This window comes from Syngnathus acus, chromosome 19 (genome assembly GCF_901709675.1).
Source record: "Syngnathus acus chromosome 19, fSynAcu1.2, whole genome shotgun sequence".
In the NCBI taxonomy this organism is placed as follows: Eukaryota; Metazoa; Chordata; class Actinopteri; order Syngnathiformes; family Syngnathidae; genus Syngnathus; species Syngnathus acus.
The window spans coordinates 2,506,667-2,522,186 of NC_051103.1; the positions used below are offsets into that span (position 1 = coordinate 2,506,667).

General features: G+C 48.5%; 1 protein-coding gene across 3 annotated transcripts in view; it reads right to left on the reverse strand.

Annotated features, from left to right (window-relative positions):
• Nucleotides 1-1,135: 1,135 nt before the first annotated feature.
• The window catches only part of LOC119138304 (adenosine kinase-like), a 29,043-nt gene continuing 14,658 nt past the window's right edge, over nucleotides 1,136-15,520 (reverse strand). For all 3 annotated transcript variants that reach the window (XM_037278301.1, XM_037278302.1, XM_037278303.1), the window contains 5 exons: nucleotides 6,335-6,505; nucleotides 4,707-4,742; nucleotides 3,348-3,462; nucleotides 1,524-1,610; nucleotides 1,136-1,464 (listed from right to left, as the gene is read on the reverse strand). In XM_037278301.1, the coding sequence (XP_037134196.1) occupies nucleotides 1,340-1,464; nucleotides 1,524-1,610; nucleotides 3,348-3,462; nucleotides 4,707-4,742; nucleotides 6,335-6,505 (534 nt within the window). In that variant the 3' untranslated portion in view covers nucleotides 1,136-1,339. The remainder of the gene's footprint in view (nucleotides 1,465-1,523; nucleotides 1,611-3,347; nucleotides 3,463-4,706; nucleotides 4,743-6,334; nucleotides 6,506-15,520) is intronic.

The following is a 15,520-nucleotide window of genomic DNA, read 5'->3' on the forward strand; positions in this document are numbered from 1 at the left end:
GCAAATGCACAAGTCGGATGTGACATGAACAAGATGTTGACTTTCTTCCAATATTTGAACACGAGAGCAATGCTTCCTAAAACTTTTTACACCACCTAAAAAAAACTTGCCTCTTCAAGTATCACAATCAAAAAACAAATAGAGAAATTATTCAAATCAGATCGGGAACTGGATTGTGTTTTGCTTTTCTTGAAATACATATTATCCAAGTGGAGACTATGGTCCTCAAGAAAAATATGTAAAAAAAAAAGAAAAAAAAAGAGAAAAGCTAAATAAAAACAGAACCATGCGGAGAAAACAAATCTGCTGTGGCTGACTTAACCAAATAAATAAATACATGATGACAATTATTTGTTTCCACATACATTGTATCCAGGAGGAGACTACGGGTTGGCCTGCAACATTTTTTTCTTCTCAGCGTTGGTCGGCCAGGGTTTGCCACGTTTCCACGGACACGTCGTTGAATGTGCGAGCAGTTAATTAGCCGCAAATCCGACATGCGACTGCCGCCAGTGGGGGGCAGGTGGACAGACTCAAAGAAAAGAAGGGGGCTGCCGGGTTTCCCCATCAATGTCAAGCCAGGGGCCCCGGCGGCTCCTCCATCATCATTCCAAATGGATGAGCATGTCCTTGCCAACTACCACACAAACACTGGTGCCCATCTGCTGAGGGTCTCACAGCCAGTCTCCAAGTTGATAATGCACATCATTTGTAAATCAAATCAACTTTCCCCATTGAAATGAATGAAAATACCACATTTGCCCAACTTTTTTTCGAGAGGGTGCCCCATATTTTGGTGGCGCATTGAGCGTAAGAACTGCAATGGCTCCACCGCTCGGGTTAATGGAGCGAGGCAAGAAGTTCAACTGAGAAAGTGAGAGCGGCGCAGAGGAAGGAAAAAAGCTGCCTCCATTGTCATGACTTGATCATGTCTGCCTCCCTTTTCGGTGTTTGTCTTTTGCCATCTGTCATTTTGAAGGAGGCCAGTGAGCCAGCTGCCATGTGAGTGGCCATCTTGCCCAATCACAAATGCGCACCCCCCCTTCCCGCTTCCTTCCTCCCTCTTCCCGCTTCCTTCCTCCCTCCCAACACCCCCCCCCCCCATCTTTTCAGGACTCATCTGTGCAGAAGAAGCGGCTTTTGAGGTTTATTTTATTTAAACAGATGCGGTTCTACTTGGGAGTTTTGCGTACACTCAAGAGTTTGACTCAAAAGCACCATTGGGTGGACATTTATTAGCGCTTGCTCCCAGGATGCTTACTGTGAGTAGAAAATAAAAACGACGTACGTACATAAAATCCCGAGGCTCACGCACGCACGCACGCACGAGCGTATTGGTCTAGTGAAAGTCGGGCTTTTCCGGGAAGGTGCAGCCCACTCGGCGGATGATGACGTTGGCGGCGTAGTGTCCCGCTCGGATGCACTCCTCCAGGGGATGCTCCTGGACCAGCGCTGACAGGAACCCTGACAAGTAAAGAATACACTTCACACACTGTATTTATAAAAAAAAAATTCCAGCGTACCTCCGACAAAGGAGTCTCCAGCTCCGTTTGTGTCCACAATGTGGTTCTGGTCGATGTCCAGCACGGGGAACATGGTCACCTTCTCACCTGCGAACGAAAAAAAAAAACATCTCGCATTTAGTTCTTGTAAAAAACAACAGGTGTGCTGGGCAAAACACAGACGTGTTAAATAAGATCTAGTTTTACTATTTGTTTTATTTATTTTTTGCCACCCAGAGGTTCTGGTGCAGCCAATGTCTATAGACTCAAGAGTCAGCCTTGCGAAATTGGTGTCGTTTTCCTGCGGGGCAAAACACACACCAACACGACACAATGTTCTTAAATCAACACAATAATCTCTTTCTATTCGGCAGTCAGGCGCTGGCGATTCATCGCACTCTTAACGTTTTTTTTTTCCCCCTTCCTGGCACATTGATGACAAATAGCAACCCAAGAGGAGGAGCGGGCTGACGAGTAGCGTGACGCGGCCCCTCTCCAAATCATTTGGACACAACAAATACCGTCACGCTCAAAAGAGACAAAGTCGACGCATTTTATGCTTGCCGTCGGTTTTGACCCGTGGCAGGAATCCCCTCAAACTAATTGTCCATATCAAACTCCTCCTAATTTATTAATAGCCTGACTGGAATTATTCAATCAACGAGTTAGCCTTTATCAGTGTCATAGAGAATTGTTTTTTTCATAGGACTTTTTTTTTTTTTTCCGTACGACCGTCATGTCACACGTGTGGCTTTTGTCACGTCACCGCTGACAACGGAATTGTGCGTCTTCTCCTAATCGCCTCATTAGGCCTCTTGTGTGGTGCCGATTAACACAGAGAAGGTCTTTCAACAGGAGTCTCTTTGAAATTAGTCTCAATTAAGCCCTTTATTAGGAAGCGTTCTTTTCAAAAGCTCCAACCGGCGGCGAACAAAGCAGATGAACGTGCAGCACAGACGCTGCAGTAAGTGCACAGCTTCCACAAAATGATTGTCTTACTTTTAACCTTGAAACAAAAACACGTTTGGTCAAAGCGTCTTTTTCACCTTTGTCTGGAACTGCACAGTTGAACAACACCCTCTGTGTGAGAAACTTCTTCCTCTTTTTCTGGAACGCTTCCCGTTGCGCGGCGGCCAAAAAAAAAAAAAAAAAATGGAAACGCAGCGAGAGGAAGAAATCGCCTCCTTGGCAAAGGCGAAACGTTGGGAAAGGAGTCGACACTGAATCGGCTTCTCTGCGGCGGCGTCAACTTGAAAACATTACACATGCCTGTAATTACCGCAACCGCCGGCACGAGGAGCCTCGCCAAGGCGTATCCAGAAAGACGAGACGTGAGAGAAAACATTTCAACGTACCGTGCCAGCGTCACTTTTTTTTGCCGCTAATTGATTTTGGCTAATGGGGCGCGGGTAACGTCCTTCCCCTTCGATCCTCTAAGCGATTAAGGTACGCCGATGCCCTCGCATACAGGCAAGGAGAGCCGCAGTTAAAGAAAAGAAAAAAATAGCCTATAAGAAAAGAAGCCATGGAAAAAAATATCTGGAGTGCGTTCAAGTATTGTGAAGTACTTGCCGGCGTGTCGATTCCTTTTTTTTTTTTTTTTTTGGACATCTGGTGTCAATAGTGCAACTTCAAAGTGGAGGACGCCTGACGGCTGCAGCGGCCTCTTCCGTGTCGGCCATCTTTTGAGGCCACACATCTGTCGTGGACGTAGACGCGCGACCGCAAGTGGGGCAAAAGTATGGCGGTTGGGCGAAAGTATTGGGACGAATTAGAATGGCTCGTAAATATTAGGAAAGGAAAATAAACACGTCAAACTCATTGGGAGCACTTTTGGGCACCTACCGGTGGTGGCCACGGTGTCGTCCTTGCCCTGCGTGAAGACCACCACCCTGGGCCTGGCTGGGTTGTCCTTGGGCAGGTTTCTGGCCAGCCTGGCGATCTCGCCGATGTCATCCGTCTGCAAACAAATATCCAATCTAACGAGGCGCCCAAGCAGCGGAAATTCATCAAGTGCCGAGGATCAATACGAGGAAATGATCACAGAAGCTGTGAGTGGGTGGTTAAAACAAGCACACACTATTGATGGCAATTCCTTGGGAAAAAAAAAAAAGCTTTGCGCCGTCAGTGAACAAAAGTGACTGAATTCTTTCATTACTTGTGTGTATTTGTTTTGACATTCAACTTTTCATAAAAATGCAGTATGCTTGCCTTTTGACGGCGACGCTGAAAAACTGTTGAGAAAAAGCCGTGTTGCTTTATTATTAACTCGCCGTGATTTACAAGCACGGCAGCCCAAAGGCGGGGAGTGATGAAGCACCCTCAACGCAGTCGGGGAGGGGGGGTCCTCCAAAAACAAACCCCAAAAAAATGGCGTGCTGTTGAGCTTTTCCACCTCTAAACGCTTTCCAAGCGTCATTTAATCAGCGCCGAGAGGTCCGCGGAGGCTGAGGAAAAGCGGGCGTAACGCTCTAAGTAAGTGCTAATGGTGAGGTTAATGCCGAGGCTGTTTGCGAGCCAAGCTAAGGACGCGGCGCGGCGCGGCGCTGCGAGGGGGGAGAAGAAAGCAATTTGTCAGCGTGACTGCGTAGAAGCGCTTCGCCAGACAGCCGACGCACCAGCGCACCAGCACATGAGGCTTCGGCACGTTGTCGCCCTTCGCTTTTATGTGCCCACCATAAAAAAGGTGCTTGGGGGGGGCATAGCCAGGCATTGGCAGGTGGTGTGTAGCTTCAGCGCAGCCTCCAAAATGAAAGATTAAAAACAATAACATCAAGTTAAAAACAAATATTTAAGAAATAGAATAGTGTTATTTTTGCTTCTATTTCTGTCAAAAAAACTGTGTTCGGTTATTGCGTGCCATTGCTCCTTGGCGACTTAGGAAAAGAAACGGCTTGCTCGATCCGTCGTCTCTTAAAAAAAAAAAAAAAATTCAATAAAGAACATCTGTACACGATGTCGGGCGAGCAAGGGTGCGTCACGACGCAGAGAGAGAGAGAAGCAGAGAAAAGGAGAGAGAGAGAGAGGGAGGCAGCTGAACAAAGAAACCATGACAACTGCCCAATTGCCATGGCAACAGCAGTGAGGCCCGGCGAGTGTAATAGCGCATCAATCACTGTCCAAAAAAGAACTTCATTATCAGCAGAAATCAAGAGGAAAGGAGGAAGCGTCGGCACGTCGGCGTGTCGCTTGCCGACGACTCACCTGGAAGTCCAGTTGCTTTGCGAACGTGGCCGCCTCCTGCAGACAGAGAAAAAACATCAAGCTATACATTACAGAAAATCAAATGACAATAAATAACAAAGGTACAAAAATAAAGAATTGTAGAAATCATGAGCCTCGTGTGTGTGTGTGTGTGTGTGTGTCTTGCAACAAAGTGTCTAAAAAGGCATCAGAAGGCGCACTGAGAACGTTGACGCTGTCATAGGATTAAACGATCCTCGGGCTATTTTCAGCACGCTTAAGCTAATAATCCACAATTTCATGGGCAGACAAATGAGCGAGGGGAGCGCAAATCTTCACTTGACTTTTTGCCAACATACAATATGTGTCAGCAAAGGAAGCCTTCATAAGTTCATCTTCCAAAGACTGCAAAACGTATCGAAGATAAGCAAACACCAAATGGCCGAGAAGACGTAGGAAGTCGGCCATTTTTTCTTGCAGCACTGCAAGGTCTGAAATTTCCCAAACTGCTCTTTGTTGTCTTTCTGGCATGGACAAAACCCACCAGAGCAGGTTGTGTATTGTTGGTTTTTTTTCTCTTCCATTTAACTAATGATCTCGCTAATATGCAGCGTGACTCATGTGGCTCCATAACTGCACGTCACAACTAAGGTCGGCAGGCCTTCTCCTGGCCGGTGACTCATCTCGGAGAATGCGAGAGCCGCTTCAATTAAAAGCGGGCTGGCTAGGTTCAATGACACCTTGTGACGGCTCTGCCAATTCCCGTTTAGTGCCTCAACCCCCTTGTGCGGTCACACGGATTTTGAAAGGCACCCGTATGGGAACGCGGGCTCTTTAGTTTTTGTTCCAGCTGAGCTGTGAAGGGGACAGCTTGAAATTAGCACGGCTCCCGTTTCAAAACAGCCCTGCACTGATTGTGCGCTCAAATCAAAGCGAGACAACCGGGCCAGAGTTCCTATTAAACTGGTGCAATATTTGGGAACGAGAAATTTGGTTCATGAGCGAAGCTACTTTTCATCCCAAAAGAGCAGCAATATAGATAAATGGCACGCAAACATTAAGAAGGCTTACAAGGCCAATCAGTCGGGGAGATTAATTCTGTAACGACGGCCCCGTTTGTCTTAAAGAGCGCAAAGCCGAGCCCAACGCTTCCATGGCCGCTGCCCTTCTTTTGTGCGCTGCTGCTGCTTTATGTCCTACGCTCAAGAGAGCACGTTGCTAAATCGTTGCTAATTTTACGGCCGGTAATCATTTCTCTCGTCGGGGGCCGTATTAACTCCTGCCGCTAAAAAAAAAAAAAAAGAAAAATAGGAAGGGATGGTTGTTCCCGTGTCAGGCGGTCAAAAGGCAAGTCGTCCGCCTCGGCGCCTATTTTGGTTTCCGGAGAAGCGTTCCGACGTGAATCCGTCTGCAAACGGGCAATTATCCCCAATCATTCAAGTCAATAATGAGCTTGTGGAGGCAAAGCGCTACGGTGGCCGCAGACTGCGCAAAACACGCAGCGTTTGCAAAACACACTTCGGGAGGCTCGGAGCAATTAGCAGGAAGGCAAAGTGCTAGAGCAAGCCATAAATCAGAGTTTTCTTCCGGCTGTGCACACTCAACTTTGAGAGTTGACTTTTTTTTGGGCTTGTGAGGAAAAGACTCACCGTCTCGTTGCCAAACAGGATGTCCACGTAAGGCATGAGCTCCATCATGGCGGCGTTGAAAAACTGACAGATGAAAGGCGCCGACAGGTTTATGCAGAAGAGTTTGTTGTTTTGCGAGGCGTGCTTGGCCACCTTCAGCATGGACTCCGGAGACACGGTCAGGAAAAAGCCCTGAAAAGACCACAGCGACCATTTTGCATTTCAAAATGAGCCATTTGACATTTTTCAATTCCGAGCGTTGCTCCATTTACAAATTGGTGTAACACGATCCAGAATGGCCGCCACAGAGTAAAACATTTGAAGTGCCAATTTGTGGGTGGAATTATTGAATGGAAAGAAGGCAAGGGGGGTTCAGTCGATTTGGGACAAAGCCTGCGGTGGGGAAACAACGCGCTCGTATCCGATGATGGCTGAACAAAAGTCCGGTGTGGACTCCCCTTACTGAGAAACAAGAGAAGCGGCGTCGCTCATTGTGTGAGTGGCATACAAATCGGGCAAGAAAACAGTTTTAAGTTTCGGGTGGAAACCCGACACAGAAGTGCTGCCCCGCTTTGATACGGATCTGCTTGACCTTGTTTTTTAGCGACGAGCCGCTCTGTAAAACCAGTCGGCCGCTCGATAACACCGAAGCCAATAAGGAAGACTTTCAACTGATCCATTTAATCCTGCCTACTTTCTCCGGGGCTCGGGCTGCCGCCGCTCAATTAAAAGCCGCAAGCTAATACGACGACATGGTCACGACGGCAAAGACTCGTCAGGTAGCATCTGTCTGAAAGAAGACAAAAGGCGGGAGGTCGCGGCGCGCTAACGGCCCGTCGGCAACCTTGACATGTTTCTTTCGCCGCGTGCCAACGGAGATTGTCTCCTGACACCGCCGCTTCCAAACAAGCTGATCAAAGGCTGCCTTCAATATCCTGAGGGCCTGTGAACTTTGAAAAAGTGACTTCCCCTCGGCCAGAAGCACGACGCCACATTTCCCACAAGTTAAGATTGAAAATACTGGACATGAACTGATGCCCCAAAGAGCTTCTTTGACTTTTTATAGTGGAAGTGGAAAGTCATCACAGCGCAATGAGGATGCAAGATGTCTTGGCTGCCTTTCAAATCAAGGTAGCGGCGAGGCGGATTCAAAAGTCCCACGGTTGCGACTCAAATTCCAGTTTGAATCCGCAACCGGCCGTGAACTGGAACATGGTAAAGTCTTCAGCGGCGTTGCCGGGGCGTGGGATGGAGTGGCGAGGATAGCGGGGGGCCGCTTTCAAAGCGTCAATGTCTCATTTGTGCCGGCGACGAGCATTAAGTCGACATTTTCGCAAGCCGCCGATAACATCTGCCTCTCGGTTCCCGTCCGGGAGTCGTGCTTTGCTCCGGCTTATCAGATTGTCGCCGCCGATTGCGTAAAGCCGATTGTAGCCGACGACCTAGCAACAGAATTGCTCGCCACTGATGACTGAAGCGACCTGCTCAAGGCAAACATACGATATTGATATTAGGGGGCAACTCTTACCTCACCAATTTGGAATTAAAAACGAGGACCCCCCCCCCCCCGCGGGGTTTCAGCAAATATTTCCAAAAGGTGTCACCGCGATGGATGCAAAGCAGTCGGCCGGGGGTCACTCGAGGTCAAATTCTGCCACGGAGCCAAAGGAGGACAGTGCTCCAGTGTTTGCTGTCGGCCCGGCAAAAGCCGGCGCAGCGGCCTGGAAAATTACAGGTAATTGGCCGAGCCATCGAATCCAGTTTGGCTTTGCCCGAGAGCCTAAAATAACAAAGCTGTGATTGCTGGAAGGCCCCAAAGAGTTAATTTGATCCACGTTTCTACACCCACCTTGAAATGTACCCCCCCCTCCCCTTTGCAAATACTCTCCATCTGCCAGATTACATTGACGCAGCGGGAGAAGGTGAGGGGAGCGCCCTCGCTCACGACTGGCTGAAGGCTGGCTGTCAAGCTAAGAATACACTCAGACTGTTTGTATTGAAAAAAGATGAAGTGTTCCACCTAATTGGTGCTGGGCCACATGCTGCAGCATTTCAACAAAGGAGCCTCTTTTCCTCACCTGACTGACTGATGGACATCCGCCACCTTTAAACTTGAACCCCCCCCCGAAGTTTGCTAAGTAAGCTGTCCATTAAGGAGCGGTGAAAAGGTGTCGATGTCGCAAGATGGACTAGTTCGGGTGCGAGCAGAGACACGTTCACGTAGCAACATCCAATTTAACAGCAAGACCCACCCAAAACGGTGCCCCAAAGAGACGGACGGACAGGATTGGCGACATTTTGGGTCCACCAGACCATTCCCAGAACGAAACCCGTCCGTCCTGTGGAATTTAGCTGCCAAACTGGAAACGTCAAGCCCAAAGCCGGTTTAGCTTCACGTCTCATTTATTCGACACCAAGCGCTAAGGTGGGGTGAGAGCATTTCAAAATGTAAACACAAATAAAAGGATCAACTCAAAAATGCAAAGGGAGGTCACGAATAGTCACTAACTGGAATAAAGTGGCTTGCCAAAAAGTGAGCCAAGGCTTCCGAAATTGCTTACCAACGCTTTCTGATCGAGCGTCGACTCGCTGTACATTTCCTGAACCGCGTTTGCCGATCTTTGCTCCCTAAAAATGATTTAATTTATGCCCGAGTCAAGCTGAGGTTTTCGACCTCGCCGACACTAACAGCGTGTTTTACGCTCACAACAAGCAGCAAGTGCGGCTCTGCAGAGAGAGCAGGATAGGGGGAAAGAAAAGAAAAAAAAAAAGGCCACAGAGAAAAATCGATTGCCCGCAGGCAAGAAGTGTGAACTTTCATACCTTAAGTCCAATTTCCTTGAAAGCGGTGGGCCCAAAATCACTTCAAGCTGAGGCCTATGCAATGTTTTTTGGTGGGGGGGAATATTCAAGAGGGGCCCAAGCGGTTTTTAGTGGAGGATTTTTTTTTTTCTATTTATGGTGTTGACTTCCTCCCCTCTATAAAAGCGCTCAAATATTTGTGGCAGAATGTTCCCTCCCGCTCCAGAGTGCCGCGGGCGGGCCAAAAAAAAAGAATTAGCCACCCGGCGACAGTTCGTGGAATTTGCATCTCGCAGGCATCAGGCTGCTGTGCCAAAGATATTAAAGGGTGGATAATTGGGTTTTAATTTGACGAGGCCTCGGCGTAGCCACCGAAAGCAAACCACGTCAGCTTTTTAGCGTCCCCGAAAAAAAAAAGTCAAAAATTGCAAATGCACACTTTTTCATTGTTTTATTTTGAAAGAATGAGCCCTCAAAATGAAACAAGCCGCTGCATGAAAAAGAGCCACTTGAAGAGAAATGGTTGCCTTCTAATTGGGGCAGAAGAGAGAGACCACGTCAGAGTCAACAAAGTCTGATCGATGGCAGGGATTAGATCCAGAACGGAGCCTTTGCTCAGAGAAGGGGAGGGAGGGGGAGGAAGACGGAGTGCACCTTGTAACCACGTGTTGTCAACTTGATCACATCTCGGTTATTTGCGTGACGGGAGTGCGGCGCTTCAAGTCAGGCCGCATTCACGACTGTTTCCTTAAAATGAAAAGCTCCCGAGTTAACATTAAAAACACAGATAGGCATCAAAAATGACTTTTTGTCCTAAAACTTATTTGAAAGTCTTTGTAATGCATAAAAGTGTTAACAATCCTGACAAATTTAAAAAAAAAAAATGCCGCGATTGACCGATTTAGCTACAACGAGCAAATAAATCCGGCGCGGCCTTCGAGGGGGCGCCCGGCGGGAAGTAAATCACGGCTCAAAGCAGGGTAAGTCTCCTTGAACCTCTGCCATTTGATTAGAAAAGGGGTTAAACAAGCGCCATCATAAATACGTCATGTTTGGAAGAGCGCGGGGGCCATCGGCGCTGAGGCTCGGAGCACTTGAAGAGCGCTGCGGGCTCAATTGCCGCATGGCATCCCTTTGTCGAGTCGATGGCCTCTCCAAGACTTTGGAGGAGGTTGCTCTGTTTTCAGCATTAGCCTTTTCTAAGCCCAAAACGATGTCATACAAAATGGAAGCGCGAAAACGGACCGGGAAAGTGAGTAGCGCCATCTGCTGACAAGGTTTACAAAAAGCCATTTGGAATTATTATTGTTTCATTTTGTTTGTGTTTGAAATTCTACGGCAACATTTGAATTTTAGTGTATTGTTGATTTGGATTTTTTTTCTTCCCCTGACACATTGGTGTGTTCGGGAAAAAGCTTTCTTGATTCCTGGCATGCCAGAGAAAGGTCCTGCGAGGATTACATTGGCTAAGCTCTTATCACTCCAGGAAATTCACTGGAAAGTGCACCGAGTAGAAAATCAAAGGAAAGCGTTATTCTTTTCAACTTTCCGCTCGCTGAGAAAACTTATTTCTCCTCAGCCACTCTACTTTTCGTCACGCTGGAATTTTCCATGCGGAAAATGTAAAGGCAGGTGATTTGTAGAGAGGGAGTCAGGGGGGGGAGGGAGTCGGGAGGCCCGCCGCTGTTCAGGACAAATGTTGATTATTTTCGCCATGGCAACGAGGGTGGGACGAATATCAACGCATACTAATTTGGATGAACATTTTCTCTCTGCAATAAAATTTGTCAGCGTCGCCGGCGAGTGTTACCATCCCAATTATCGACTTTCCCGCTCGCTAATTGGGGGGCGAGTTTGCCGGTGAAGCGAGCGCGTCATCGGGCCCGCGGGGAGACGACGGCCATTAGCCGCAGGACACCCCCTTATTGAGGAGCATCGAGGCGGCGCCTGGGCCAACTCGATCAATAAACTTTGATTTGGCGCAATGCAAATGGCAACGGCGCTGGCTCACACGGCGGGATGATGCCGCACGACTTCTTCCGGCGCCGTTCAATCATCATTAGCCTTTCTCAGGGCGTCAATGAAAGGGTATTTTTCCGGGCATTAATCTGCTTTGGTCATACTTGAAGCGCCGCGTGTCAAGAGCGAGATGGCTTGGCTCGATGGCGCGCCCTCTACTGGACGGCCCGACCCAATCCGTCGCATCAGCGGTGCGGACGGCACGGGACATCAACCTCACTCATTTTCCTCCGGAGGTGACTAATTGGCACGTGCGATGGATGCCTGCCAGCGTCCAAACGAGCTCCGCAGTCTGCTGCAAACCAATTAGAGGGAGGCGTGTTATTTCTCCGTCGGCAATGGGAAATAATCAATCCAGTCGTTTCTGAGGGGAGGAAAATCTTGTGTGGAGCGGTGGATTTACATTGAATAATTAAAGTGAGGGTGGGCAACCTATGGCTCAGGGGCCCAAAGTCCGCAAAATGTAACGGGCCATTGAACGATGACATCAAGATGCATGCTAAATTGGCGTCAACTTAGCATGTGGCTCCGAGTTCGACACTCAACCCAAATAGTTGCCGATTCAAGAAATAAATAGCAATGCTATGTAATTAATCACTTTTTGTCCCTTTTTTGTTTAATTTTAGCCGCCCTCGCTTGCGTGGATGCATGCCCTTCTTGTGTGCATGAGTCAGCTTGCATCTTGTGACAATGGAGAGCCGGGAGGAAGGCTTTGTCAAAATGGGGCCGATGTTATTGTTTTGATTGCCCACCGCCACCCCTCCCCTCCCCTCTACGATTGCGCCACGGCATCTGCAACAAAGACACGCACATAGCAAGCTTCAAAAAGGACTCGAGGTCTGTTTTGTATTTACGGCGGCCGGCAATCTCGTTCGGAGGGATGCGGCCACCATGTCGGGTGCTAATGGGAACGTCCCTCAAGGCTCCGGCCATCGACACAACCGGAAAGGAGGCCGAGAGGAGTCGTTGTTGCATAACTCTGCAAATGTTTGGACCGATCATTTTGAGCTGACCCTCAAAATGGCTTCTTAAGAATAATTAAGAAAAACTTTTTCCGCTCGGGCCCCAACAGAGTGCAACACATAGAAAGTAGATCACATGCGACTTGTTAGTACGAGATGTTATTTTTGACACTTTCCAAATGTTCCAGGACAAAATTCCGTGAAGCCTCCCGAGCCGCTAAGAACAAACATTTCTGAAAACAATTTCTCAGTTGACGCGCTTTGCATTTGAAAAAATAGTTTTGGAGGGCAAGGCCGGCGAATACTTTTGCCTACTCCGTTTCTACGAGCTCGAGTTTCACGGCCAGGCATCCAAATATTTATACCCTTGAAGCTTTGGCTAAATTTGTAATGCCAGCGCGTGTGTGTGTGTGCGGTTCAAGTACATCGGCAGTATGTTCTCATCCCATCGGGAAGAAAGAAAAAGAAAAAAAAACACCCGAGGCGCTATATTTAGTCACATGGTGGCATGTGAGCAGTCTCCATGACAACAGAGCAAAAATGTCATCCTCCTCCACTCAAGATGCATTCAAAGACGTCAGGGGAAAAAGGTTAAGAGGTATAAACGTCGGGTCAACCTCCGACTTGGCGTTAACAACGCAAAGTAATGTACTGCCGGGTAATGAGGGGCTACGCTAAGTCGATGGAGCGCTTGTAAACGTTACGAGGCCATCGCTTCTCCTCAAAAGCCGCACAAAAAAGAAGGAGAAAGTCGATGAAAAGTATTGGCGCTTGCCGATGGAGGGAGGCCAAACTGGCAGTGGGGGGGGGGGTTCTCGTGGCAGAACGTAAACAAAGCAGGAATGCTAGGAAGAAAAAAAATCGAGAGGAATAATCACAAGTTGAACATCTGCTAGGCACTTGCACGCACGCACACGTCATGAGTGAAGACGAGCCACATCAATCAACGAGTGCTCAAAGCCGCAGCCACGAAATTGTTCATTATGTACTCCAAGTGCTTCTATTTTAAAATGTTTCCTTTTTAAATTTCTTTTAACAAGTAAACATGAGATGTCTTTTTTTTTTTTTTCCCCTCGATGGATGCTCTTCAACATGCCTTCACTGTGCAAGTGGGAGGAGCCGAATGTCGCCGCCTGGTATTGATTCCATCGAGGCTCAGGCGCCTTAATAAAAAAAGGGCGGCTCGGCACTCTAAGCCTCCATCTTTTTGCCCAGGAGACGTCAAACACCGCCGAGTGAATCTTAATCAGACACTCAAGCGGGTTGGCCGCACTCCCTGGTGAGAGTATCAACACGTGGCCATCAGGCATTATTCGCCGCCGCCAAGTGGCTCTTTATTTTCCCTCGCCTCGACAAATAATTACTCAAGTCTATTCAATTAGGGCAGGCGGGCGGGGGTCGATTCTCAGAGGTAGCATGAGTTGTCGATGCGGAGGCCGCCGAGGGAGGGCGACGAGGTGAAGGCAGAGTCGACATGCAGATATCCAAGTTTGGAAAATGGAAACTTAGCGGGAATAAAAATGGAAAAGTTACAAGAAAACTAAACTCCGATGCACAAGAAAAATGAAGTAGTTACTTTCTACCAGTGGTAAGCCTAGCTAGCGCAAGCTCATGCTCACTCTTGCTCGGGTTGGGGGAGCCCCGCCCACCTACCCTCGCACCCCGACAGCTCATTACCACTCAATTAAGCAGGTGCAGCCCAGGCGCAATGACGCCCTCCCCCCTCACGAAGGCAGCTCACTGGCGCGGAAAGACAGACACTCGACGGCCGAGCGCCTCTTATTAGACTTGATTGAAATTCCATAATTGGCCACACATGCCGGACGATCGGGACGGCGCCGTCATCGTCATGGATTCACAAGACTTGCGTGCCGGCAATTAGGGAAGGATAATCGCATGCAATTGACTAAAGTGTCAGCTTGACGAAAGGGGTGCAGCTCCCGCAGAGCTCCAGAGGGGGGCGCCGGACAAAATATCGCTACAATATCGTTATTTTACTTTTTTATCGTTTTGTTGCCAAATGAGGGTCCATTTTAGATGGGGCAAAATATGACTGTATTGATACACAAATGTAAAATTTTAATATTATGCCTGAGCAACAGGGGTGTGACTAAATATTATGACGACGTTTCATGTTGCGATAAAGCGCACGGTTTAATCTGGTGATCCAGAACGTGTTTCACGGCTGTCTGGCAGGGGCTGAGAAAAGGGCGGGAGAAAAACTCACAATCCCTCCGAGCAGCTCGACAACACGAGGGGAACGCTGACCCTCGGGAGAGTGGCTTGGAAGATGAATTGATGTACAAATGTATTTAATAAGCCTGGCCACAAGTCAAACCTGGCACCAAAATGCGGCTCGGATTGGGATTGGCGGCCGAGCGCCATTGTAACTGATCGCCTGCAAACAAAGCGGGGACACTGCCAGTTTTTGACCGCCCCCCCCTCCATTTTTTCCCCTCCTTCCCTTCCTGCATTTTGCCTCGTGATCCCTCCCGAGCAATGTGTAAGGACTGATGGGGGGGGGGCGCTTTGCACGGGGTGGCGCAGTGAGGAAGAAGGAAGAGGCGGGAGGAAAAAGCAAAGCTGCAGATAAACAGCAGCGGCGAGGAAGCTCAAGGTCAGCTTGAGGACGCTCGCCCCGCTTCGGATCGCCCGCTCGTAAACAGATCGATGTCCATTTTGCATTCTTGAAGAATAAGAACACTTGAAGTGCAATATTAACAACGCTCGTAATTTATCAGAGTCATTACATCATGATGAGACATGTATTGAATGGCAAGAGAAAAAAAAAAACTGTTTCATCCTGCTAGGGGACAGCCAATTGATTGTGGAGGTTTTGTTGTTGGCCAGTTGGCAGAGGGCGCACAGCGTCTCCTCCATCTCTCCTTGGCTCATTTTGGACCATCTGCGCCTGCCGGTAATTAACGGTGCCTTTTTACAGCCAATTGTCTGGCGCCCTCCCTCTCCATCATCAACCCGCCCGTGACCGGAAGGTGCACTGTTTGTTTTATAAAATAAAAAAATAAAAATGTTTTGAATATTTCCACTGTTCCCGTTGCATGGCAGGTTAATGCAAAGTGACAAGTTGAAGGATGCATCTAGCGGGAGGAGATCAAATTACAGGGCAAAGCGCTCAGTGGGAAGAAAAACAAGGCGGTGGCGGGAGCGGTGATGCTGCAGAGTGGATAAAAGAACATGATGATTCCACATTAGAGGGAGGGGGGGGTGAGTGGCATTGAGAAGAAGGACGGGAGGGAGGGAGGTAGGCTAACTGGGCCAGCATGAAGACATGATCCCGAGCAATTAGAGTCACTCCCACAATGCGTCAACACGTCAGCCTACCGCTCTGACCTTTCGCGCACGGCCGAGACCCGAACGCAATATCGGCATGTCTCGTATTCTTGCATCTCGAGGGCACACTATC